Source organism: Rhinichthys klamathensis, unplaced genomic scaffold (assembly GCF_029890125.1).
Source record: "Rhinichthys klamathensis goyatoka isolate OS25496 unplaced genomic scaffold, OSU_Roscu_1.1 h1tg000003l_1, whole genome shotgun sequence".
Lineage (NCBI taxonomy): Eukaryota > Metazoa > Chordata > Actinopteri > Cypriniformes > Leuciscidae > Rhinichthys > Rhinichthys klamathensis.
In genome coordinates this window covers 1,895,978-1,922,433 of record NW_026606556.1, presented here as the reverse complement: position 1 = coordinate 1,922,433, position 26,456 = coordinate 1,895,978, and the positions used below count along the sequence as shown (strand labels likewise).

Genomic DNA, 26,456 nt, shown 5'->3' with positions numbered 1-26,456 from the left:
TATAAAAAGGAAAAGGAAATAGAAAGATTAATAATAACATATATTTTAAAATATAGGCTAATAAAAATAGTAATAGCTTATACATCAGGGTGTTCTGATAAATTAAATTTCTTCAATTTAATCTTCCTCCACTTTTCGATTTTAAAATTCTCAAGGATTTACAGTAAAACCAAAATTCTTTTTGAAAAAAAAAAATGGCTTTGTTTTAAGGCACTTAGGCCTACATTTATGAATATAAATTTTCCCCAGTCTGAAAATATGAGTAAAAACTGAATGTTTACATCTTCCATTATTAGGCCTATAGCAAATGTTATGTATTTTTTAGAGCACTGAGCAATCAAATTAAATTGAAATTGTATGCAACAGTAGCCATTCATGTCAGACCAAAAGTCACTTTTGTTTGAACAGTCACTGTTGTTTCAATTTCAGTGTCAAATCTACTGTAGCCTACGTAACATCACTACACTCCAGTTCAGTAGGTGGCGGTAATGCCAAAGAAACTGGTTTGCTAACCGCCAGAATACAACACAAGAAAAAGAACCAATACCGCGAAATGTCAAATGAAAACAACGTGTGTCAACGGCACAATGAGGTAAAATAAAAACAAAGATAATTTCGCATTGTTGATGCGTTGTTCTTCAGTCAAGGTGAGCAATGAACAGCGCCCGGTGTTTCCTACTAAACATTTGAGATGTTTGCGTCTCACCACATGTGAAAATGTTGGTTTGATAGGACAGTTGCGCCATGGGTATTCTAGTTAGTAAAAGTTCTGCATTTGCTCTTGTTTTGTTGTTTACGGCTTGCTTTTTAGAATCACCTCTGATATTTGTCCTCCTTTATTGATTCATAATTTTGACATGTGCTGATCTTGAGTTAGACTTCATGAGGCGGGTAACGTTATACGTTGCTGGACTTTAACTCACCATGCTTTGTTTTTCATTGAAAGATTGTGCATATGTCTTTGTTAAAATCTTTACTGAATGCATATTATAATGCTTATTATCTGCTTTGCTTGCATCATGTTGAGTTTTCATGTTTTATTTTCTGTTGTTTGGTGCAGTTTTAGAAGGAAACCCTTAGAATCAGTCATGACTTCCACTGCATTCCTCAAAGGTAACGTTAACTTACTGATGGATATTACTTCAATTAGGAGATTTTTTGGGAACACTTTGCAATAAGGTTCATTTGTTAACTACCTTAGCTATGAATGAACAATACGTCTACAGCATTTATTAATCTTAGTTAATATTAATTTCAACATTTACTAATATATTATTAAAATCAAAGGTTGTATTTATTAACATTAATGCACTGTGAACTAACATGAACAAACAATGAACAGCTGGATATTTATTAACTAACATTTACAAAGATTAATAAATACTGTAACAAATGTATTGATCATTGTTAGTTCATGTTAGTTAATACATTAACTAATGTTAACTAATGAACCTTATTGTAAAGTGTTACCGATATTTTCTGTCCTCTAGGATGCTCTTATTTTAAAACGTGCATTAAAATTGTGTTAAAGGGATAGTTCACTTTGAAATTAATTTTTGCTATGTTTTAGCTTACCTCAAGGGCATCCAAGATGTAGGTGTCTTTGTTTCTGCAGTAGTTTCAATTTTGATATTTTTAGGTCAAACCGTTCTTGTCTGTCAGTCATATAATGCAGGTCTATGGTCACCACCTCAAAGAGCATGCACAGAGAAGTCCAAATTAAACATGATTTAATGACTCGTAAATGTAAGTACACATTGATGGCCTAAGACACGAAACGAGCGGTTTGTGTGAGAAAACGAACAGTATTTATATCGTTTTTACCTCTTGTAAACACAGCCACGTCCAAGTGATCTGAGGGCGCGGGCGCTTCGGTCTTTTCCGGCAAGCGCCGGAAGTGATCTCTCGCGCGTGTACGTCACTCATTGTTTACACAGAACAGAGATTGTAGGTAAGATGGCTAATTAAAATGGTACTAATTTGCGCTTATCCGGGATGTTTAAACCGTCGTAAAAGAAAACATTAAAAAAAATACAATTGTATGAGTGACGTACACAGCACGAGAGATCACTTCCGGCGCTTGCCGGAAAAGACCGAAGCGCCCGCGCCCTCAGATCACTTGGACGTGGCTGTGTTTACAAGAGGTAAAAACGATATAAATACTGTTCGTTTTCTCACACAAACTGCTCGTTTCGTGTCTTAGGCCATCAATGTGTAATTACATTTACGAGTCATTAAATCATGTTTAATTTGGACTTCTCTGTGCATGCTCTTTGAGGTGGTGACCATAGACCTGCATTATATGACTGACAGACAAGAACGGTTTGACCTAAAAATATCAAAATTGAAACTACTGCGGAAACAAAGACACCTACATCTTGGATGACCTTGAGGTAAGCTAAAACATACCAAAAATTAATTTCAAAGTGAACTATCCCTTTAACATTTTTTAACAAGGTCTCTGAACATTTTAATTTTAACATTTTATATGCACAGTGCTTAACTAATTTATTAGACCACCTGTCATAATAAAGAGAAAACACAAATATTTTATTCACACATAAAAAACGTAATATTTTTTTACTTTTTTATGCTGTCCTTTGGCCTTGATAACAGCTTGCATTCTTGCTGACATTGATTTTATGTACAGTACTTTTCCACAGTCTCTGTTGTTATTGACTTCCAAATAGTTTCTAGTTGTTCCCAAAGACTTGCTTTTGATGAAACTTTTGTGCAATCTATCTTTGAATCCACTAAATCCCAAATTTGTTCAATAGGATTCAAGTCTGGACTTTGAATTGGCCAACTGTGACTAAAGTGACAACTGTAACTGCATACATATACTGGTGGATTAACCTTTACAGAAACATAAAAATATATTTTTTGGTAATCCCCAAAACTGTTAGTTTAGGGCAGCTGTGGCAAAAATTTTACATTGGGTGGTGCTCTAATAAATTTGTTAAGCACTGTATATATTGTATCAAATCAGAGTTAATTGACTGAGCTGCTTTGCTTTAGCTTGTTCAAGGGTTTTCCAACTCTCTCAAAAAGTGTGAAATATCAATACCATCATATGCTATCAATAAGCCACACCTACACACATTATACCAAAAGATCTTTATTCCTGGATGTGATAAATGTTTTAACATTTGAAGATTATTTGCCAGTGGTGCCATAACTTGATTATTATTATGAAACAAACTTTTTTTTGTTGTGCATTTGAATTTGTTTATCCACTTTCTGTTTCTCCATTTGAAGACGTGGTGGCGTATGTTGATGTGTGGTCTGCGAGCCGGATGGAGGATTACTCTGATCCGTTCATCCAGCAGCTGTTGGACATGGGTGCAGAGGTGATCACTTTTTTGTCTACTGTTTTACAAATGAAATTAGTGTTAAAATGTAAAATAAATGACCACATTTTAAATTGCAGGTATCGAAGACACTCAACAAACAAGTGACCCATGTAGTCTTCAAACATGGCCGCCCGTCCACATGGAAGAAGGCCCAGAAAATGGGTGTAAGGATTGTTTCTGTCCACTGGGTAGCCAGGTAAAATGTGTAGCACACACAATTAATCTTCTGCATGTTCATCTCAACATCTCAATAAAACCAGCAGTAGGGCTGTCAAAAGGGCTGAATTTGAATTTAAAAAGCATAATTTAATTTAGAGGAAAAACAGCTTTTGGCTTGTCTCCTTAAGGCCACAAGAGGGCGCAATGAGCCAAATAATAATGCACAGCATTAAATTATTTATTCAAAGAAATGAACTAATATGACTGTCTGTAAAAGTGCATAACGTTTAAACTAATGTTAATAAATCAAATATAATTTTGTAAATTTCATGAATAATTATAAACATAATAGCATCATTCAAGAGTCGAAGCGCTGACAACACAGAGTAAATCTTTTTGCGATTTTTAAAAACATGACATGCAGTCGAATGGGAAAAAAACCCACGAAGTCTTGATATATTTTTTTAAAGTTGAACTTCTTTTAACTTTACATGGCTTTCTAAACATGCTGCTCTCCTGTGCGAGACGCAAGCGCAACAGTCAAAGTTGTCCGTCTTGTGCATGTTTGCACAGAAATCAATGGAAAAGCAGTGCAGAAAATGCATTCTGTTTGTGTGAACGGCTTGGTTACGGTTTAGACGTAACCAAGATTTTCTCCGCGTTAAGCTTCTCTATTTCTGCAATGTTTTGCATCTAGTACCGCATATAGTAGGGTCAACTAGCTCATGACACAATGTCAATGTCATCATCCCATCCCATTTTTACATTCGAACATGGATTTTTATTTTAAATTTTACGTATATTCAAAATTCTAATTTTAATTTGACAGCCCTAACCAGCAGTTTTGTAAGTTTTTCAAATAAATTTTTTTTTTTCTAGACCACGTTGTTAATTTATTTTCCAAAGGTTAGATACGAATAATTAGTGCCTGGCTGATATGGATTTTTGATGGTTAATACAACATTCCAGAGAAGGGACAAATAATTTATTATTATACATTTATAATAGTTTATAATTTTCTTTTGAACATAATGTAAAGGGATAGATAGAAAAATCGTATATGTTTGGAATGACATGAAGGTGGGTAAATAATGACAATAATGACTTCTTTTTTTTTTTCTTTTTTTTTTACCATCCCAACAATTGGGAAGAACTTAGTGCATCTTAAAAAGGCCCATTTTATAGCATTCAAAGGTGCTGTAAATATTTTTAAATTACATACATAAAATGTACCTATTGCTTGAAATGGGTGTCTTGAGAAATCACATCTTGTCCTTGTAAACAACAGACTCAGGGGAGCAACTCATCCTTTGTTTTAGCCAATTTTTAAAAGTCTCTCTTCTTGTCAGTCATTTTTGCATATTGATTCGCTAATATAGTTGCATGACATGCCTTTGGAGTACAGCATTTTGTTAATGGCAGTGACAGCATGTTCTCTGTAGCCGGTTGTGTAACCGCTTAGACTAGTCTTAAAAGTTAGTCATCTAATTGTTTTCTTCAAGACTGGTCCTAACTTTTTAAAGTCAGTTACATAAAAGTATAACTAATTTGAATGAGAAAAGTAAGACTGATTACAATGACTAATTGCTAGTTGGTCAAATTAGTTCTTAAAGTCCCTGTAAAGTCAAAATTTTGTATGTATTCTGAGTTTGTCACACCACAGAAAAATGTGTTATTAGCCACCCTGCCAAATTTGAATGATAAAAAAAGCCAGCAAGTACATAAAATAAGCTATCAAAATCTTGAAAAAATGAGCAGTAGTCTCTGCTCTCAAACGCGGGGGGCGTGTCCGCTGGCTGCGCTGAAACCACGCCCACTCGCGGGAAAGCTGCCGTCGCCACACTCAACTCTACAGCCGGAATAGATGCTCGCACGGTGGGCACGCACTGCCGATGATGGCACCAGTTGTCGGCACGACGGGAGGATGAATGCCGAGGCGGAAGATAGTCGGTTCGGCCCCATTCACCAGTAACAGCGGATTATCAGTGAATGTCTCAGTTGTCTCCGACGAAAGTTTATAAAACTATCCCGTGTAAAATGATCACTTACAGAGGCGGGTTTTGGCAGTGATCCTCAGCTCTCCATCAAGGTTGGCTCTTCACAAAATTAATCCACTTCTTCTTGATGTAATCGTTTTTCGGAAATTTAAATAAGGACACCGATCTGTTTTGTATGTGATCCGGTGATCGCATCCAGGTAGTAGGCCTACGCATTTCCGTGACGAAGGCATAGCTAGCTAGCAATCTGTAGGCTGCTGTAGTAACTAATAGTACTGACCGTAACTCACGATTGAGCGGCAAAACTGATGTGAATGTGCTCTATATTGTTAGGGGAGCGGACAGCATGAGCGGACAGCCTCAGTGGCTCCAGTGCGTCATCAAGTAGGGGCGTGTCCAGGAGCTCAGGGGCTCCAGTGCGTCATTGAGCCCCGTTTTAGCCCCGCCCAAAAAATCCGGAAAATAGCAATGGTGAAAAACTATTTAACGGTCTAACTCCACAATTCAGTACTTCACAGTTCACAGTCTTTGTAATATGTTTTAGCAATACATTTCTAACATTTATAATATGTTTAGATTTTTTTTTTTAAATTGCCTTTACAGGGACTTTAAGACACAGTCTTAACATAGTGGCTAAGTTTATGCAACTAGCCACTGGTCCAGTTTTAGTTCTTGGACTCCATCAGTGACCTTTTTTTTGTGTTGCATTTCTTTGGATGGCCTTTAGATGTCTCTAGACCTCAATGTTTCCTTTTCATGAGCCTTTTGAATTCTATTCATGATATGTTTGCAGATGCAAAGAGAGTAACGAACATGTAGACGAAGATCTTTTTCCTGCTCAGAATGAAGTATCCAAACTTCATCTTCTGAATAAAAGAACCGTAAGAAAATAAAAGAACATGCATATATTTTTACTTTTGAATGGTTGCTGTAAAAAATCTAGGTAAATAAATGAAATAACCCCACACTTGCGTTTTTGTGTTTGATTTGTTTTTCCAGCACCGTTGCATGCAGCCTAGAGATTTTCCTATAAAGACCCCTGAGAATGACAGGCGACTGAAAAAAAAAATTGACAAGATGATGGAAGACATGATCTCCTCATCCCCTGTTGGTGAGGAAAGCATAAGTTTGTTTCGTTAATTTCATGTTTATTTCATTCAACAAATTTGTGTGGGTTTTTTTAAATGCTGTTTTTTATTTTATTTTTTTATATAGTTTCTGACACTTCACCATTCGTTATTGATGAGGAAAGTGGAATAGTGTACAGTCCCTCTTTAAAACGCTCTGACGGCATGGCTCAGCGACTGAGAGAAATGAGAGCGCAACGTGAACATCTCTCACCCACTGGTATTTCCTCAAATCCTTTTGAGAACTATTTTAATTTCTGAACTAATAATTTTGTGATTGTTCTAGGGGTGTTATAGAGATGTGAATCTTTGAGTTGACAGTGAATTGATTTGATTCACTATTCATTGGTTTTCATTTTAGGGCTTTTCACATTTGAAATATTTAACCCTGGGTCATTCTAAACCACAACAGAATACTGGGCTATCTTGTGAGGGGTGAAGTTGCAAGCACTGTAAACTTCACAATAATTATTAGAAATGGGCTAATTTGACTGGAGTAAGACCATGGACGTCTCTCGAGCTGTGGCAATCTTTTTTGGCGCTCTAACGTTGCGTGACAGATCGCTGTAGCATCTCAGTTCAAGCAAACGACACCGCCAAGCGCACATGAACGGATCACCTTTACAGCACGAAAAGAATCACAGGGCTCCAGACTAACTTTTTGCCTTGGTTGCACTGGTGCGCCTAACTTTTTTATTTAGGTGCACCAGCACAAAATTTAGGTGCACTAAAATTTTTCCTCGTCTCGCGTTGCCTTTAACGCCACAATTTCAAGGTCACCTTTTTATCACGCTCCATATACATTCATATATATTATGTAAATGCTTTTAAACAAGAATAATAATAATACATTTTTTTTGAAGCACAATTATACTGTATATAAAAATGTTAATCTTTAAAAAAAATAAAACATTTAAAGTGCTGTTTTTACATTGTTCAAGTTAGGGCAGGGTATTGACACAAATTTCACAATTCGATTCAATATTGATTATTTTGGATATCAGGTACAATACATGGCAAATTTTCTCAAGGAAAACAAATCTCTTAACTAATGCTGTAAACTGGGAGTCAGTTGTAGCCCACTATGCTTCATTAGCCTACTATAATATTGAAGGTAAAAATTACCTGATTTGTACACAAACACTTAAATTACACTTTTATTTATTTTTATAATAATAAAGTTATATGAAATATAAACATTTAAATGGTGGCTGCATAAAAACTTGCCAGATTTTTTCAAACAACATGCATTAAATATTGAAAAACATTAAAAAATTATAATGAATATGCAATATGGTGCATATATTTGGCAAAATGCTCCTCCCTAGAGTTAATTTTTCTAGCTAGCTAACGAGTTTATGGTCACTGGATATGTTTTTTCTGAGGTAAATGTGACGTTACATGACATTGTTTACAAGCGTTTTACTGACGTCTTTCCACGGTTGAAACACTGATTGAGCGATTCCATGTGAAAGATACGGATTTCGATAAGTTGTACTCTATCTTTTAGCACACTTTCAGATGCTCGTTCATGTTTATTTCGCGCTGTAACTGGTATTATTAAGGCGGAAGAGAAGATCATGTGCACCCCGCGCTGCTGCTTCTCTGGGGCTGAGCTGAGCCAGAGCGATCTCACGCAACAGCGTCAAAACACTATTTATGTTTTTGAATTTCATAAGAAAATGGACCTAATTTGAAATCTGAGACTTTGTTTCATATCAATAGTAACAAAGCACAAAGATTATTGCGATTTATTGGATGGGATGCTCGCTACAATGTTCCATTCATTCATCAACTGAAAACAGCATAGCCCAACGGTTCGTAAAATGAGAATCGATTAAAATCGAGAAATCAATATTTTTTTACCTAGTTCAAGTAGCCTACATTTTTTAAAGTTTCTTCGTCGTCTGTTTTCTTGCGTTTATTTAGCTGATGCTGCTGATTGCCGTAACTGATTCTCTGGTGCTCACGTCGCAATTTATTTCTATCACACAGACAGCACGGAGCATTTTAGTCCTACAGGAATATCTGAACCACAGCCAATCAGAGGCAAAGACCAGCCCAATCTCTATCTCTGATTGGTTTAGACCACGATATGATCCAACCATGCGTGCAAGGAGAACAAAAGACTCGTTTGTTGAGAGGCAACGGATGCGATCATGCGAGAAGGTTAGGTGCACTGGTGCGACCTAGGAAAAAATGTAGTCGCACCCTTACAAATTTTGGTCGCACTCTAGAGCCCTGAATCATGAAGGAACACAGGGCCCGAAATGAACGCTTGTCCGGGACAAGTGAAAGAAAAATAACTAGGGAAGCATCTAAATGTTAGAATATTTCTGATTTTATTACATTCAATGTAAACAGTGGTGATAAGGGATAGTTTATTTCTGGTAACAAAGTCTCGTTGAGGCTCGTGCTGACTGTCTCTTTGTGAGAGAAATCAAAATAAATGAGCATAACAGCACACACAAGAAACTCACAGACGAAATATACTGGGGTTAAAATTCTAAATGTTTTTTTTATTTTTAACATATGATATAATTAAGTAACATAACACAACTAAGGGAGCTGTTTTGCTGAATATTATCACGATTGCAAATGTTACATTGAATTTATAGTTCATTAAACAAGTAGCCTAGTTAATATTAAGTTACTTACATGTAGCCTGTGGGCCTGGTTAGGATTGGGTTCCTTCAGTTTACGCTCGGTCTGACTCTTTCATTTTCATGTTTAATCACGTCACTAATTGGTGGGTGGAGCGGGCATTTAATAAGCCATCAAACGCGATTGAGGCAGGCTTCTATATAAACACCTGGGGCCTCATTTATAAAACTGTGCGTAGGATCCTTACTAAAAGTGTACGTGCGCCCGAAAGCCAAAAATGGCGTACGCAAAAAAATATTCAGATTTATAAAACCGTGCGTACGCCAGAACCTGCGCAGAATTCACTTTATAAATCCCGATAAATCTCAGTCAGCGGAAGATTGTGCGCACACGCGTCTCCTCCCCGAAATAACCATATATGGAGCTTACAACGCCTAGTTTTACTATGCATATCCTCATCTGCATATCATTTGCATATGATTATTCATCCACGTGATAACATGTTTAACGGTATAGACATTAGGAAAATATGAAATAGCCTAATACGGATGTGCCGTCACATTAGCCTACATTAATAAAAATAATTTAGTAGCCTATCCTTGCCTTGTTTTTGAATAAATAAATCAAATAGTGTAAAATACATTTCAGAGAAAGTTTTCACAATCTTTTCCACTGACCAAATAGTATTTTTTATTGATTTATATTTTTAATGGAAACAGATAGACTGTTGTGCATTATTTGCACGAAACTATTTTCTCAGACAATCTTCTATAAGCAATTATCTCTTTAGTTAAAATATTAAAACACAGCATGCCAGAGGAAAAGTGTTCAAAAGCATTGCATCCACAAGAAATATTTATATTTATTGAATATAAAAAATGTTGTAACTTCTCAGTAATGATTTCATGTTTAAGTGTTTAACTCCATCAATGACAATGGCATATTTAATCTAAATGTTTATATCAGAAGTAAAACAGTTTAAATCATTCTTTTATTTATTTAAACTGTTATTGTGAACATGCACTGTTTTTATGATTAGGACTCTGTCGTTAGATAGGCGTTAGTTTCACTAAACGGCACAACGCGCTCGCTGGCGCGGACATTTAAGAAGGGATGAATATTTGCCTCAAGTGATATGCTTGGTGAGTGAAATTATATTTGTATTATCTTTCTGTATAGCCTATGTATAATTTTCTTTAGATTTTCTGTCTAAAAGTGACCAAAAAGACATTTAACTCCAGCTCACCATCGGTGTCGCCAAACTGCTCCGTCTCCAAAACGTTCGTACGCATGGGTCAGAGTTTGCGTGCAGGTGCGCACATTTTTCCGTCAAGTTTGTTTTTATAAATCACAACTTATGCGTCGGAAGTGGCGTACGCCTCTTTCAGGGCCTGTTTTGTGCGTACGCAACGGTTATAAATGAGGCCCCTGGTGTCCTTAGACTGGAACAGTGTAAATGTACTGCTGGCTCTGGTGTGGTGAATCAGCGATTCAGATGCTGTTTGAGTGTTGAGGTATGTTTAAAAGCGTTTTTCTTCTGTCGTTTTTCACTGTGGGTTAGATTGCCAAGTGAGTGTTTGTTTTAATAGTGCGTGAAGGAGCCGACGCTGATTGAGCCGCAGCGCGCCATTGTCTTCCTGTCTGACCATGTATGGGCGAGCGAGCAAAGTAATGCCAAACTACGTCCGCGTTTAATAAACATCGGCTGGAGACTGACTGCAGTGGGATGTTTACATTCAACTAGTCTTCCCTTTTTTTTTTCACTGTGAATGTTACGACAGGTATGTCTTGAATTAAGTTCTGCCTGTATTTCTTTTCCCTTGCGGATGGCTTGGTATTCCCTAGTTATGTTTATTTGTTTTATTTATTTATTTTTGACCAACCAACATCTTCAATAATTCTTCAATAAACATTGTATTTTTATACTTTTCTAAGAACCTGTGTTTGTACATTTTATTGGGGTAGAGTTCCCCTTGCTCTAATACTGGCACTAACTAGTTTAGGCCAAGGGGTGGCGTAGTCAGTTGTACAATCGGGTGCCACAAATTGGCGCAGTCGGCAGGATTTATTTTTCCTTTGAAGTGTTGGTTGGCTATATAGAGCAGCAAGTGTGTGTGTGTGTGTGGAGAACAGCGGCTGGCAGCATGATGGACTCGGGCGACGCCGGTGGAGGATTTGATGCGGCGCTGCAGCAACTGCGGGACCGTGTGGCACAGCTCCAAGCTGAAAATGAGAGACTGTCAGGTGCACAAGTAAACGATGCTGGCGGAAGTGATCCCCTGCCAGTACGAAGAGAGCAGGCAGTATATCTGCCTAGAGAGAGACGGTGCTCTAAATTCTCTGGCTCTGTAACAGCTGGGTCACTTTCTATTGAAGAGTGGAGTGAAGAAGTACAAAGTTGCATTAGGTCGAGGTACATGTCTGATTTGGAAAAGGCAATGTTTTTGTATGACCATTTAGAGGGCGAAGCCCGAAGTGAGATTAAATATCGACCTGTAGTTGTAAGAGAAAATCCTACAGAAATCATTTCAGTGTTAAAAAGAGGTATATGGATGTTCTAAGTCATATGTATATTGGCAGCAGCGTTTTTTTGACAGAAAACAAAGAGAAAATGAGTCATTATTTGAGTTTTTCCATGCATTACTGGAGCTTATGGAAAAGGTGAAACAGTCCAAGGGGGATTCAATTTCTAATCCAGACATAGTGTTGAGAGACCAATTTTGTGAGAGTGTGCGAGATCATATGTTACGAAGGGAACTTAAAAGACTGGTACGGGCTAATGGGAGTTTGTCTCTCTTGGATGTAAGACGGGAGGCCACTAGGTGGGTGGAGGAGGGACAGACAGGTCGTGACCGGAGTCACCGCGTACCGGGGCGCAGTAGTGAAACATCTTATGTCTCAGTGTGACTCCACTGTTGCTCAACCTTCTGAGATGGCGGAGTTAAAGGAAATGATTTTAAAGCAACAAGCCCAACTAGATATGCTGGTCCAACATTTGGGACAGTCTAGTGGTAAACCTCACGCCCCTCCGTTAAATAGGGAAGGCCGTTTTAAACGTGCTCCTAATGGTCAGCCTATCTGTATTAGATGTGATCGACCTGGACATATAGCCCGTTATTGTCAGTCTGCTCCTTCTAGCAATAGTAGGTCTATCTCTCACATGTTATCAGATTCCAACAGTCAGTCAGCGCCCTTTGTAAGTAGTTCCAATAGCCAGCTGGGAAACTAGAACCCCCCAGTGTGCAGAGCCGCACACTGGGAGGGATGGATTCTGGCTCTGCATGTCCTTCCCTTCTTGGACAGTTAGTGGGTAAATGCCCGGTGTTGAGTGTGGTTATGGGAGGTGTGACAGTCCCTTGTTTAATTGATACTGGATCCATGGTTACAACTGTAACTGAGAGTTTCTTTAGTAAGCATTTTAGTCATTTGCAGAGGAAAGATTGCAGGTGGTTAGGCCTTAAGGCAGCTAACGGGCTAGACATACCTTACACTGGCTATATTGAATTGGATGTGGTCGTTTTAGGACAGCATATTCCGGGGAGGGGGATATTGATTGTCAGGGACCCAACAAATGTGACCCTCCAAGACCGTAAGGTGGCTACCCCTGGTATATTGGGTATGAATGTACTTTCAGAGTGCTATAGGGTTCTCTTTGAGCTGCATGGTTCACAGCTCTTCCACTCCCCTCCAGTTAAGTCGGCGGCCCCAGCAGCTCTTAAACCTCTTTAGAGGTTTTAGAGAATGCTGATTTCATTTCTGGCGCTATCAGACTCCAAAATGGTAATTCTGTAACAAATTTGTGTACATTTAGACAAATTTTTTATTAATTTCGGACAAAATTTTAGGTTATTTTCATGGTAAACACAATAATTTCACATTTCAGAATCACAAGAGCTCTTGCTCTTTGATGTGAATGTTGATAACCTAATTTTTGTTTACATTTCTTGAGGTCCGGTCATGTTTTTATGAAAATAAACTGTTGCAGCTAGCTGTTGTAGTTGTAATAAGTATGTTGTAAAGCAAGGGAGCATAGTCTAGTTTTAAACTCAAAATTCACCTTGCAAATATTTTTTTCTTATATCGCCTTAATATTCATACAAAAGTCAGTCAAGTGATTTAATGTTGACATTTTAATGTTTTCATTCACTTAATGTTTTCACATTAAGATAAAAGGTGGAAAGAGTTATAAGGAGAGTATTGTTCAATGCATTGTGAATTTCTAGTCAGATCCATTTTGTGGCTAAATCTGGTGTTCTAAAATTAGTTACCATTATTTTAAAATTTTGGATTCTTCTTTTTTTTAAATTCAGACTTTGACATCAGGTTTGATAAGGAAAGGATTAAAAACAGTCGATATTCAGTGTTATTGCTGCTTTCTCAAGTTGTTGTGGAGGAACATTCTCTAGGGTTAAGTACTTTCAAAACAAAGAGAGATTGGTTTGATCAGGTCAAAATGTCGGGAAAGAAGTGTCTGTTTGCACCATGCAGTGGCAAAGATGGCGACTTTAAAATATCTGGGTCCAAAGGAATCGCTACTATGCTAATTAAGAGCGAGGAGCTCAGAGACACAGCCATACATGAGACTTTGTCAAACATTATTGCTACTGATGGTGCTTCATCAGCTTCTGTGTTATGTCACAAATCGTGCTACAGCTCATATATTTCTCGCTCTAGAAATGATTGCAAACGCAAGTCAGACTCATGTCAGAGTCAGCCCGGAAAGCGAATCATTCGCTCTCAACTCTCTGCCTTTGAGTATTCTTATTTGTGAAGAAAAAGACTCTAAAAATCCTAACAGGTGGAATCCAGTTAAAAAATGTCAGACTTTAGATAGGCCAGGCCTTCCATCCTTCAAAGATGTGATTTTGTCTAAATGTGATGAAAGACAGGATGATTGGGCAGAAGTTGTGAAGTTACGGGTGAATGGCATCATGGACCTACCTGCAGCTGATGCTCAGTATCACTCCAAGTGTTACAATGCTTTCAGGAAGGTACCTATTGACTCAAGTGCAACTGCTAGTAAACCAATTGACAGCTGCCTAGCTTCGGTCATAGACCACATGAGTGCAAACAAGACAGTGACTTGGACTGTCTCTGAATTACATGATGTTTTTGTAGCTAATTCTGGGAGTTTGTGCCGGAAGCAAATGCTAGCCAACCTGTGTGATTATTATGGTGATGCTGTTATTGTACTGAGAGTTGAAGGATGCCAGACGATTGTTGGCTTTAGGCAGTACATTGGTAAATCACTCAAATTAGTAGGACAAACTGGCCTCTCCAATGACGACGATGATGATGTCAACAAGGTTGTCAGAAAAGTGCGGGCAGAGGTCCAGAATATTCCATTGCCTCGTGATTACGACCTTGGCAGCTTTAGGCATGAAAGGGTCATTCAAGATACAAGTCCAACTCTCCTAAGGCTTGTATCCAGTCTTGTGTCCAGGGAAGAAACGGTGACCAAACCAGCACTCACACTTGCTCAATGCATCCAGCAGCACATCAGTAAAAGCTGGAATAAGACAACTTTGGGGCTAGCTGTAAAACTTCATCATAAGCATGGTAGTTCAGAACTGGTTCGGAACCTAAAAGTAGCATGGTCTTGTTGTAACATATGATGAGGTCCTCCGGTTCCGGAAGTCAGCTGCCAAATATGCCTCAGATGATGCAGATAAGTACCTGCGGGTATTAGGACTGGAGAGGTGCATTGGCCCTATTCACAGTTGGGGTGATAATTTTGATCTTGTGGTCTTCACACCCAATGGTTGCCGCACAACACATGCCATGGCCACTCAGTTTGTGCAAAATCCTGCAGGGATCCTGTTCCCTGGAGTGGCGACTCCAGACGGTGGGATTACATCGCTAAAAGTACCCCGTCTGACAAAGCTCCAAGCTGAGAAATTCTGTCCAGTAGCTAACAGTAGTCTTGTCATTGAACATTATACAGGCCCTAAGAAGCTGACTCCACCCGCTCTGAAAGAAGTGCCAAGAACAGCTACTGTCCAAGAGAGCATCCAAGAGAGGGTTTCTAGAGCACAGAGGAGGGATGCTGCTTGGCTCTGTCAGCTCCATTCTAATCCTCTTCCCCTGGACTGGTCGGCCTACAATGTTGTGCAAGATCGTCACAGTGATGAAGGTGTGTCTAGAATGAAGACTATAAGTGTCTTTGGACCATTGCTCGACTCACCTCCTGCTCATCCTGATACAGTGCTCCGTACCATTACATACCTGGACACATCACTCAAGCAGCTTGGCATGAGCTACAGTCATATAACATTTGACATGCAGCTGTACAAGATTGCTTGCCAGATCAAATGGGGTGACCCACAGCGATGGGCATCTGTGTTGCTCAGCCCTGGAATGATGCACACCCTGATGTCATTCATTGGCTCAATTGGGGAGTTGATGAATTCAACAGGCCTTGAGGAGCTGGTAGGTGCATCATTTGGCGGCCTGGCATCTATCTTCAATGGAAAGGCCTGGCCTAAGGCCATGCGAGCCTTCCGTATGGTTATGTATGCTCTTCTTCATGAATTCTTAAAGGAGGGAGAAAAGAGTCATCAGCAGATACTGGAATTCCTGGAAAAGGCAAGACAGCACCCAACAGGCCGATTATGGGTGGATTGCTTTATCACTCCAACCTTAATAGCACATAGATTCTGGCGAGCAGAGAGGGAGGGTGACTGGCTGCTGCAACAACACTGCCTTGAAAAGATGCTACCCTATTTTTTTGCTGCTGGTCATCACCACTATGCTAGATGGATCACTTGGCATTTACGTGAAATGCAGCACCTTCCTTCCATTGCAAAAGATGACCTTCTTGCCGGAAGTCATGTGTGCCGCCATTCAGATGGTGCCCCTGCAGTGAGTGCCGATATGTTTGGAGAGCAGACATACATCAGGCAAGGGAAGGGAGCAGGGGGCATGAAGGGTATTTCAACCAACCCTGAGCAGGTTGCAGTTTGGATCCAATCATTTGGCATATGTTCACATCTCTCTCAGTCATTGGATGACATGTACAGTGATACAGCAGCATCAGAGAAGACTGTATCCAACAGACACAAAGAGGAGGGTGAAGCACGTCGGGAGTTGGATGCTGAGGATCGCTCTAAAATTGTGAGGATACTGTGGGAAAACACAAATCCACTCATGACAGAGAGCACAGTGCTCTACCACATCATAAATGGACAGGTGGCTGATGAAAAAGTGAATGTGCAAGATGCGCTGAAGATTGGCCAGGTTATGTGTGAAAAGTTTTCTTCATCAATTCCAGAGGCATTTCATGCACCCATCTCTAACAAGGTAGTGACTATGAAGTTCCAGAAAAAGGGAATGAAGGTCAGTGGGAAGGTTGTTTGTGACCTTGAGTCATTATTTGCTCGACTGTTGGTGGTGGGAGGCCAGAGAAAAATGGAGCTCTCTTCTCTCTTCAAATATGAGCTTAGCCCAGTCCCCTTGTCTATCATTGATGACAATGGATGCCTCCGAAAGGGCAATAAGTCAGTGCTTGTCCAGCAGCTCGGAATTCCAGTCTGCAATCCCCAGCCACCAGATGTTGTCATTGTGGATGCATCCCAGCTCATTTATCACGTGGTTTGGCCATCGTCTGGGACAGTGGCAGATCTTGCAGCCAGCATGGGACGTCGGCTTAATTGTTACGACACCCAAACATTTGTCATCTTTGACAGATATTTGCAGGTATCTGCCAAGGACCATGAGAAACATAGAAGAGCAGGAGAGAGCTCCACAGAGTACAAGCTCTCATTGACTACACCTTTACCTAGTCGAGACAAAGTCTTGAAAAACAAGCACAACAAACAAAGGCTGAGCGAACTCCTGTGTACTTTCAATGTAGGAAGTAAGATCATGATGGTCAGTAAAGCTGACAGCATTGACACTCATGATGAGGCCGATATATCACTTATATCTTACATGTTAGATGCTGTCAGACATGGGGCTTCAACTGTTCACATTCTCAGTGATGACACAGATGTCTTTGTGCTCATGGTTTATTGGTGTTGGAAGGCTGGTATCACTACTAACCTACAGATGGAAAAATGGAATGGTACTGTTCTCAGCATAAATGCAACTGCAGAGAATCTGGGTGACCAATGTGGTTCCATTCTGGCCATGCATGCTCTTTCGGGATGTGATACCTCCTCATATCCTGTCGGAAAGGGGAAGGTGTCTGCACTCAAGGCCATGAGAGTCGTACCTGGTGAGCTTCTCCACTGTATTGGAGAGGCAGAAGCCACAGACTTACAGATCACAAAAGCAACGAGGGCTTTCTTTCTGGCTTTGTACAATCAGAGAAACTCTGTAACCTTGGATGCAGCCCGGTATGAAATTTACAGAAAGCGCAGAAGACCCCCAGCACTGAAGACACTACCTCCTACAGAGCGCAATATGCGCCTTCATGGAAGACGTGCCCACCTACAGGTGCTGCTATGGAAAGCAGCAGACCAGCCTGATCCACCGGCTGTGGATATAACCTTGTTTGGATGGGACAAGAAGATGGGCCTAAAGGAAGGAGAGGAACTGATTATGCCCACCCAGGATTCAAGTCCAGTTGCTCCTCCTGCTTTGTTAGATGTTGTCAGCTGTGGTTGCAAAGCTGGGTTGAAACCTTGCACATCAGCAAAGTGCAGCTGTGCAGCTGCAGGTCTGGCCTGTACCAGTTATTGTTCCTGCAAAGGCAATGATAGTATATGCTGCAACATACTTACACAACACCAAGAACACAAACAAAGGGATGAAGGGTCTGAAGAAGATGATGACAGAACAGACGAGGATAGTGAAGATGATGAGGCTGCCTTTTGTTAATTAATTGTGAGGCATAGCAGTTTGCCTGAAGGTGGTAGCCAGTGTGTGCTTTGTGTAGTGCGGAGGTGAGGCCCTCTTGGTTAGCCTTGCGTCTGGCGGGCTGACCCGGGTTGCCCAGACTCAGTTTTAACTCTTGCGTCTGGCGGAGTTTTAACTGGGTCCTTGTTGGATCTTGCGACTTGCGGACCAACCTGGGCAGCCCTTCTGCCATTCGGGGCGTTGCCCTAGCGACTTGCGGTGCCTGTCTTGTATGGCATGTATATAGTGTATATTTGTACATAGTTCGTTGATCACACATGGTGATGGGCTTAGGTGATGTCATCTCATTGGGTGTCTTAAAAAGCTACCCCATTAATATGTATCGTACAGTTGCATGATCCAAGTTATGTCAAATTCCCGCATTGCTTTTTCCTCCAGAAATGCATAACATTTAGCCTAACAAAGATTCATCGTTTATCCAAAAAGCAATTTTGAATCTTCAAAAGTGTCAGGAGGGGATTCAGCCTCACTACACCCTGAAATCAATGCATAAACATTCACAAGAGCACTCATGATTCTGAAATGTAAGATTATTTTGTTTACCATAAAAATAACCTAAAATTATGCCTGAAAGTAATCAAAATTTGCCTAAATAAATCAAAATATGTAATAAAATTACCTCTTTGAAATCTGAAAATGCCAGAAATGAAATCAGCATCCTCTACAACCTTGAAAACCACTCACATATTGTAGAATTTGGCCATACAGTGCAAAATACCTGGTTAAAATGGACGATTAAGCTGATAATGCTAATTATGCTAATTATGCAAATTGCTCAACATATGCAAATTAGCATCCGGCAGTTTCTGTATGCTGGGGACCCATACTTCACATTTCTGCAATAAAATTTTGGTGTACTCAACATTTCCAGGTTCACCTAGTTGGCTACTAGACTAGAAGGTCTTCTGGTGTCTCCCACCCTGGTCTCTGCCAAAAAGGGCCTTTTGTATGCCCCCGTAGTTAATGTTGGGTGTACTGAAGTGTGGCTCTCCCCCCGTCGTGTCGTTGGGACTGTGCAAGCAGTAGTGGCGACCTCTGCGGGAACCAAATCTGTCGCCGTTGAGCCGTCATGGGAGGAGTGTTGCGCTTATGTCTCTACCCAGGAGGCGATCACTTCCTCCAGTGTCCCTGAATCTGGTGTCCCTGAATCTGTTCTCCCTGACTTTGAGGGGCTGGCTCCACAGCAGGTTTTCCAAGCCAAGGCCCTCTTTGCCCAGTACGAAAGCATCTTCTCCAAGGGTGATGGAGATTTGGGATGTACCTCTCTGATTGCTCACGAGATTCCGTTAGTTGATGATGCCCCCCGGCGAATCCCGCCCTCTCAGTATGAGACTGTGAAGGCACACATTCAACAGCTCCTGGATAGCCAAGTTATAAGAGAAAGCAACAGCCCGTACTCTTCCCCCATCGTCCTTGTAACAAAGAAAGATGGGAGCCTTCGTCTCTGTGTGGATTATCGGCAGTTGAATTCCAAGACCCGTCGTGACGCCTACCCTCTTCCCAGGATAGAGGAGTCCTTAGATGGGGGGCAAGATGGTTTTCCACCCTTGATCTTGCAAGTGGGTATAACCAAGTCCCAGTAGCAGATAAAGATAAGTCAAAGACTGCCTTTTGCACCCCGTTTGGCCTCTTCGAGTTTAATAGGATGCCATTCGGGCTCTGCAATGCTCCAGGCACCTTCCAGCGCCTTATGGAGCGCATGTTTGGAGATTGCCGTCATCAATCAGTTCTCCTGTACCTTGATGATGTGATTGTATTCTCCACTACAGTAGAACAACATCTTGAGCGGCTAGGGGAAGTGTTTGCTCGCCTTCAAAATCAGAACCTGAAAGTTAAGTTGCCCAAGTGTCAATTCTTCCAGCATCAAGTGAGTTATTTGGGGCATGTGGTCTCTGCTGATGGGGTGGCTACTGACCCTGCGAAGATCGAGGTGGTTAAGGAGTGGCAGCGCCCGGGCCACTTGGCCAACTTGAGATCTTTTCTTGGCTTTGCAAGCTATTATCGGCGGTTCGTGGAAGGCTTTTCTAAGCATTCAGCCCCATTACACCATCTTGTGGGGAAGCTCAGTGGACCACGGCGGAAGGGGAAGACTCCTCCGGTTCCTTTAACCACAGCCTGGGATGATGTTTGTGAGAATGCATTTCAGTCTTTGAAGGTGAGACTTACCTCTGCCCCAGTCTTGGCCTATGCTGACTTTAAAAAGCCCTTTATTGTGGAAGTAGATGCCAGCCATGGGGGTTTGGGGGCGGTTCTCTCTCAAGAGTGTGACGGGAAGGTTCGCCCGATCGCCTTTGCTAGCCGAGGGTTGAAACCCAATGAGAGAAATATGGAGAATTATAGCTCCATGAAGCTTGAACTTCTTGCAGTGAAATGGGCAGTGACAGAAAAGTATAGAGAATACTTGCTGGGGAATCATTTTACCATTCTGACAGATAATAATCCTCTGAGCCATTTGCAGACTACCAAGCTGGGGGCGACCGAACAGCGGTGGGCCTCTCAACTTGCATCATTTAACTTCACTATCAAGTACCGCCCAGGGAAGAACAACCAAAATGCTGATGCATTATCCCGGCAATACCTGGACCGTTTTGCTGTTGGGACAGACGTCCCATTGCTGGGAGCCCTGGCTGGTATGGGCCAGCCGCTTGCTGCCGAGGGTCACTGTGGAGAAGTTGTGGCGCTACCTGGCCGTACCCCTCAGGACCTAAGCCTGCTGCAAGAGACTGACCCAGTCATAGGGCCGGTGCGCCAATACCATCAAGCAGGGCGTCGTCCAAGAGCTGAGGAGCGTGAGTTGTTGTCTCGCCCCAGCAGGGCACTGCTGCGTCAATGGGACCGCCTAGTCGAGAAGGAAGAGGTATTGTACCCCCTCATTCATTCCCCAGGTGAAGGCCTGGAGACACTCCAGCTGCTGATCCCCCAGTGCTTGCAGGAAGAAGTCCTCCATAGTGTCCATGATAATCAGGGGCACCAGGGCACTGAGAGGACCCTCCAGCTCCTACGGGACCGGTGCTTCTGGCCGAATATGACCAGGGATACTGAACGGTGGTGCCAACGATGTCAAAGGTGTGTGTTGGGGAAGGCTGTCCAGCCCAAGATTCGTGCCTACTGGGGGACACTGCAGGCTACCCAGCCAAATGAGATCCTGGCTATCGAATTCACAGTTTTGGAACCTGCAAGTGATGGTCGGGAGAATGTTTTGATCTTGACTGATATCTTTACCAAGTACTCTCAAGCATTTCCCACCAAAGATCAAAGGGCTTCCACTGTGGCCAAAGTGTTGGTCCAGCAGTGGTTCCATCGTTTCGGCCCCCCAGGCCGTATCCATTCTGACCAGGGGCGGAACTTTAAAAGCATCCTGATTAAACAACTCTGTCAGATGTATGGCATCCAGAAGAGTAGAACCACCCCTTACCACCCCCAAGGTAATGGACAGTGTGAAAGATTTAACCGTACCTTGCACGACCTGTTGCGTACTCTACCGTCAGCCGAGAAACGACACTGGCCCCACCATTTGCCGCAGTTGACTTTTGCCTATAACACGACACCCCACCAGACTACCGGGCATACTCCATATTATCTTATGTTCGGTAACCATCCAAGACTACCCGTGGATTTCTTGCTTGGGACTGGGGTAACAGTGCAGGACGCCAGCAACTTGGAGGACTGGATCCAGAAACATCAACAGAGTATGCGGGTGACCCAGGAGCATGTCCGGCAAAGATCAGATGAACTGATACGACGACGGAACCAGAGCCACAATGACAATGTGAACGATCCTGGACTCGAAGAGGGGAGGCTGGTGTACCTGCGTAACCATGTGCCTGGACGGAATAAGATCCAAGATCACTGGAACTCTGTTGTGTTTCGGGTGCTACGGAGTCCCTCTGGGACTGGAACGGTATATACTGTGGCCCCTAGAGATGGTGAAGGACCAGTCCGGCAGGTGCACCGGTCTGAGTTGAGGGCTGTTCCAGAGGGATTACAGTCAATGGCAGAGGAGGCCATTCCTTCCACGAGCCAAACTGACTTGTCCACTAACTCCACGGACAGGGAAGAGGAAGGGCAGGAAGATGTGGTCATTTTTCATCCTGAGGAGATCCAGGAGGCCCTAGATTCACCCAGTTCCCTCGCTCCTGCTGAAATGGAGGCTTTACCTGAAGACGTGACCATGCCTCTGCGACGCTCCGTTAGATCTACGGCAGGTCAGCACCCTAACCCCTACCGGCTCCCTCGAGCCGTTTCTATGGGGATTGAGGAGGGGATATTGCCAAAGAGTGGTCACCAGAGTATTGGAGTGTAAACTGCCATCGTCGGGCCGCCGATTCACTTGGAGGGGGTGGAATGTAGCCTGTGGGCCTGGTTAGGATTGGGTTCCTTCAGTTTACGCTCGGTCTGACTCTTTCATTTTCATGTTTAATCACGTCACTAATTGGTGGGTGGAGCGGGCATTTAATAAGCCATCAAACGCGATTGAGGCAGGCTTCTATATAAACACCTGGTGTCCTTAGACTGGAACAGTGTAAATGTACTGCTGGCTCTGGTGTGGTGAATCAGCGATTCAGATGCTGTTTGAGTGTTGAGGTATGTTTAAAAGCGTTTTTCTTCTGTCGTTTTTCACTGTGGGTTAGATTGCCAAGTGAGTGTTTGTTTTAATAGTGCGTGAAGGAGCCGACGCTGATTGAGCCGCAGCGCGCCATTGTCTTCCTGTCTGACCATGTATGGGCGAGCGAGCAAAGTAATGCCAAACTACGTCCGCGTTTAATAAACATCGGCTGGAGACTGACTGCAGTGGGATGTTTACATTCAACTAGTCTTCCCTTTTTTTTTTCACTGTGAATGTTACGACAGGTAGGTCTTGAATTAAGTTCTGCCTGTATTTCTTTTCCCTTGCGGATGGCTTGGTATTCCCTAGTTATGTTTATTTCTTCAATAATTCTTCAATAAACATTGTATTTTTATACTTTTCTAAGAACCTGTGTTTGTACATTTTATTGGGGTAGAGTTCCCCTTGCTCTAATACTGGCACTAACTAGTTTAGGCCAAGGGGTGGCGTAGTCAGTTGTACAATCGGGTGCCACATACATTTTAGACACAAACAATATTGACTGTTTTTGTTCTATTTCACCGATGAAAATAGTTCCAAAGGTAAGCAACACTCTTAATTCTTCACCTTAATTCTTTTGCAACTAACGTGTCTTTTCTTCTACACCTGTTTTTGTCTGACCCTGCTGACCCAATGAGCATTTTGCTGTCCAATGGTCAAGCCTTAACTGCAATATCTAGTATTGCATCCTTTTCATGGGCATTTAATAATTTTTGACTTTTCAGTCTGAGTTAAATCTTTTTTTTTTTGCTTATTTTATCTGTAAAAGAAAACGTGACACCTGAATATAAGGTGGTTCTCATTTCCAGCCTTCATGAACAATTATATATCACTTATAAATTATTAAATACAAAATTAATAGTAGTTATTAAGATTAATGTGGTTTGGAATTGGTCAAATGTGCCTGGAAAAAAACTGATCAGAAAATCAACATGCCTAAAAATTCTGCATGCACTGTATGTATATACACTCACCGGCCACTTTATTAGGTACACCTGTCCAACTGCTCGTTAACACTTAATTTCTAAGCAGCCAATCACATGGTGGCAACTCAGTGCATTTAGGCATGTAGACATGGTCAAGACAATCTCCTGCAGTTCAAACCGAGCATCAGTATGGGGAAGAAAGGTGATTTGAGTGACTTTGAACGTGGCATGATTGTTGGTGCCAGAAGGGCTGGTCTGAGTATTTCAGAAACTGCTAATCTACTGGGATTTTCACGCACAACCATCTCTAGGGTTTACAGAGAATGGTCCGAAAAAGAAAAAACATCCAGTGAGCGGCAGTTCTGTGGGCGGAAATGCCTTGTTGATGCCAGAGGTCAGAGGAGAATGGCCAGACTGGTTCGAGCTGATAGAAGGGCAACAGTGACTGAAATAACCACTCGTTACAACCGAGGTATGCAGCAAAGCATTTGTGAAGCCACAACACGCACAACCTTGAGGCGGATGGGCTACAACAGCAGAAGACTCCACCGGGTACCACTCATCTCCACTACAAATAGGAAAAAGAGGCTACAATTTGCAAGAGCTCACCAAAATTGAACAGTTGAAGACTGGAAAAATGTTGCCTGGTCTGATGAGTCTCGATTTCTGTTGAGACATTCAGATGTTAGAGTCAGAATTTGGCGTAAACAGAATGAGAACATGGAACCATCATGCCTTGTTACCACTGTGCAGGCTGGTGGTGGTGGTGTAATGGTGTGGGGGATGTTTTCCTGGCACACTTTAGGCCCCTTAGTGCCAATTGGGCATCGTTTAAATGCCACGGCCTACCTGAGCATTGTTTCTGACCATGTCCATCCCTTTATGGCCACCATGTACCCATCCTCTGATGGCTCCTTCCACCATGTCACAAAGCTCTAATCATTTCAAATTGGTTTCTTGAACATGACAATGAGTTCACTGTACTAAAATGGCCTCCACAGTCACCAGATCTCAACCCAATAGAGCATCTTTGGGATGTGGTGGAACGGGAGATTCGCATCATGGATGTGCAGCCGACAAATCTGCGGCAACTGTGTGATGCCATCATGTCAATATGGACCAAACTCCCTGAGGAATGCTTCCAGCACCTTGTTGAATCTATGCCACGAAGAATTGAGGCAGTTCTGAAGGCAAAAGGGGGTCCAACCCGTTACTAGCATGGGGTACCTAATAAAGTGGCCGGTGAGTGTATATATAGATAGATATATAGATAGATATAGATAAAGATTATAGATATTATTAACTGGTTTAATTTAATTTTTTTTGTCATTTTTATTAGTTTTTGTATCTGTATAGTTACAAATATATCTGTATAGTTTTTATACATTTTTATTTTATTTTTATATAAATGAAAAAAACCTTGAAATAAATATTAACTGACATTAAGAAAAGTTTAAGTAATGAAAAATGTTTTTTATGGTTTTAGTTTTTGTTAACTATAATAACACTGATACTAGTAAATTCTATATATTTAATAAAATGCGTCAAATAATGTTCTAAGTCTTTCCATCCTGTGACAGGGCATCCCAGACTGAAGCTAAAATAGTTTACTTTAAATTAAATGGAAATTTAACTAAATTAAATTAAATACAGTCTGTGTAACCAAATAATAACTGGGGTGTAAATTGGACACACTTTATTATTGCAGGCTGCTCATTCAAATTCAGATGATGGAGAGAAAATATGCTTTTTTTACAACATATTACAATATTAACACCATAAAGTAAACTTTGTCATACTTGATCAGCATTAGTTCATAAGAAATCGCTTGGCAATGCATACATGTGCACTATTCATTGATTGGGAACTTGCGTGGCGAACACAACAGCGCCACGTTCAGGTTTTGAAACGTGAAGCGCTCACATTTTTTTTAATGAAATCATAGCCTTTTGAAGTTTAATATTCACATCAGGCAGTATTGCAATTTGTTTTTCCATCCCCAAAATATAAGAGGCCTTAGAATGATCATTGAGACGCTTATTATACCATTTAAGGTATTGATGACTTTTTACGATCTTACATTTAAAGCCCTATTCGGATGGGATTAGTTTAACATGGAGAGGTGGGGTTAAGTAATTATTACCAAAGCTTCTCAGTGGTTTTAGTCCCGTCCGAACGTGCCATCTCAGTAATAATTACAGACAATGTCAATAAAGATTACGGCGACTTTTACCATCTGGAAAAAGTTCTGGAAAAATTACCTCAGGTAATACTAATCCTGTCACGGTGTGGGTTTTGTGTTTTGTTCCTTGTTCTTGTCTGTCATGTGATTCCCTGTTTGTCATGTTATCCTGCCATGTGTCTTGTTTCATGTTCAGCTGTTCCCCGTTTTGATTAGTCTCCCCATGTGTTTCTAATTTACCACGCCCCCTTGTTATCTTGTTTAGCTTGTTTGTCTGTGTATTTAAACCCCTGTGTTTCAGTTGTTGGCTGTCGGTTGTTGAAGTTGTTTGTTGTTCTTGTCCCTGTCCTGAGTTCCTTTGGATTACCTGTTTATTTGATTAAAGTGCTTGCATTTGGATTCTCTCTCCGCTTCTTCCTTGCTGCATCATCACAGAACAACCGACCAAAGATGAATCCAGCAGCACGGACCTCGTCTGATCTCCCCAGCATGAGCCGGGAATTCGCGGGTCAGATCGCAGCCTTGGCCCTGGATAGCACCGATTTATTTCAGTTTACGTGGGGATTTATTCCTATTGCTTCTTCCTGCTCCCTCGGAGACGAGGCAATTAAATTGTGTTACCGGCTGGGGGCTAAGGAGGTCA

At 41.4% G+C, this 26,456-nt stretch overlaps 1 protein-coding gene across 2 annotated transcripts in view; it reads left to right on the top strand.

Annotated features, from left to right (window-relative positions):
* The first annotated feature begins 528 nt into the window (after positions 1–528).
* mcph1 (microcephalin 1) overlaps positions 529–26,456 on the top strand; it is a 111,416-nt gene continuing 85,488 nt past the window's right edge. Inside the window, exons 1-7 of one of the 2 annotated variants that reach the window (XM_056249371.1) lie at positions 529–592; positions 1,061–1,113; positions 3,259–3,350; positions 3,431–3,549; positions 6,303–6,390; positions 6,509–6,620; positions 6,725–6,856. In XM_056249371.1, coding sequence (XP_056105346.1) covers positions 561–592; positions 1,061–1,113; positions 3,259–3,350; positions 3,431–3,549; positions 6,303–6,390; positions 6,509–6,620; positions 6,725–6,856 — 628 coding nt within the window. In that variant the 5' untranslated portion in view covers positions 529–560. Of the gene's footprint in view, positions 648–1,060; positions 1,114–3,258; positions 3,351–3,430; positions 3,550–6,302; positions 6,391–6,508; positions 6,621–6,724; positions 6,857–26,456 lie in introns of both variants that reach the window. The other variant, XM_056249380.1, reaches the window with a different exon arrangement.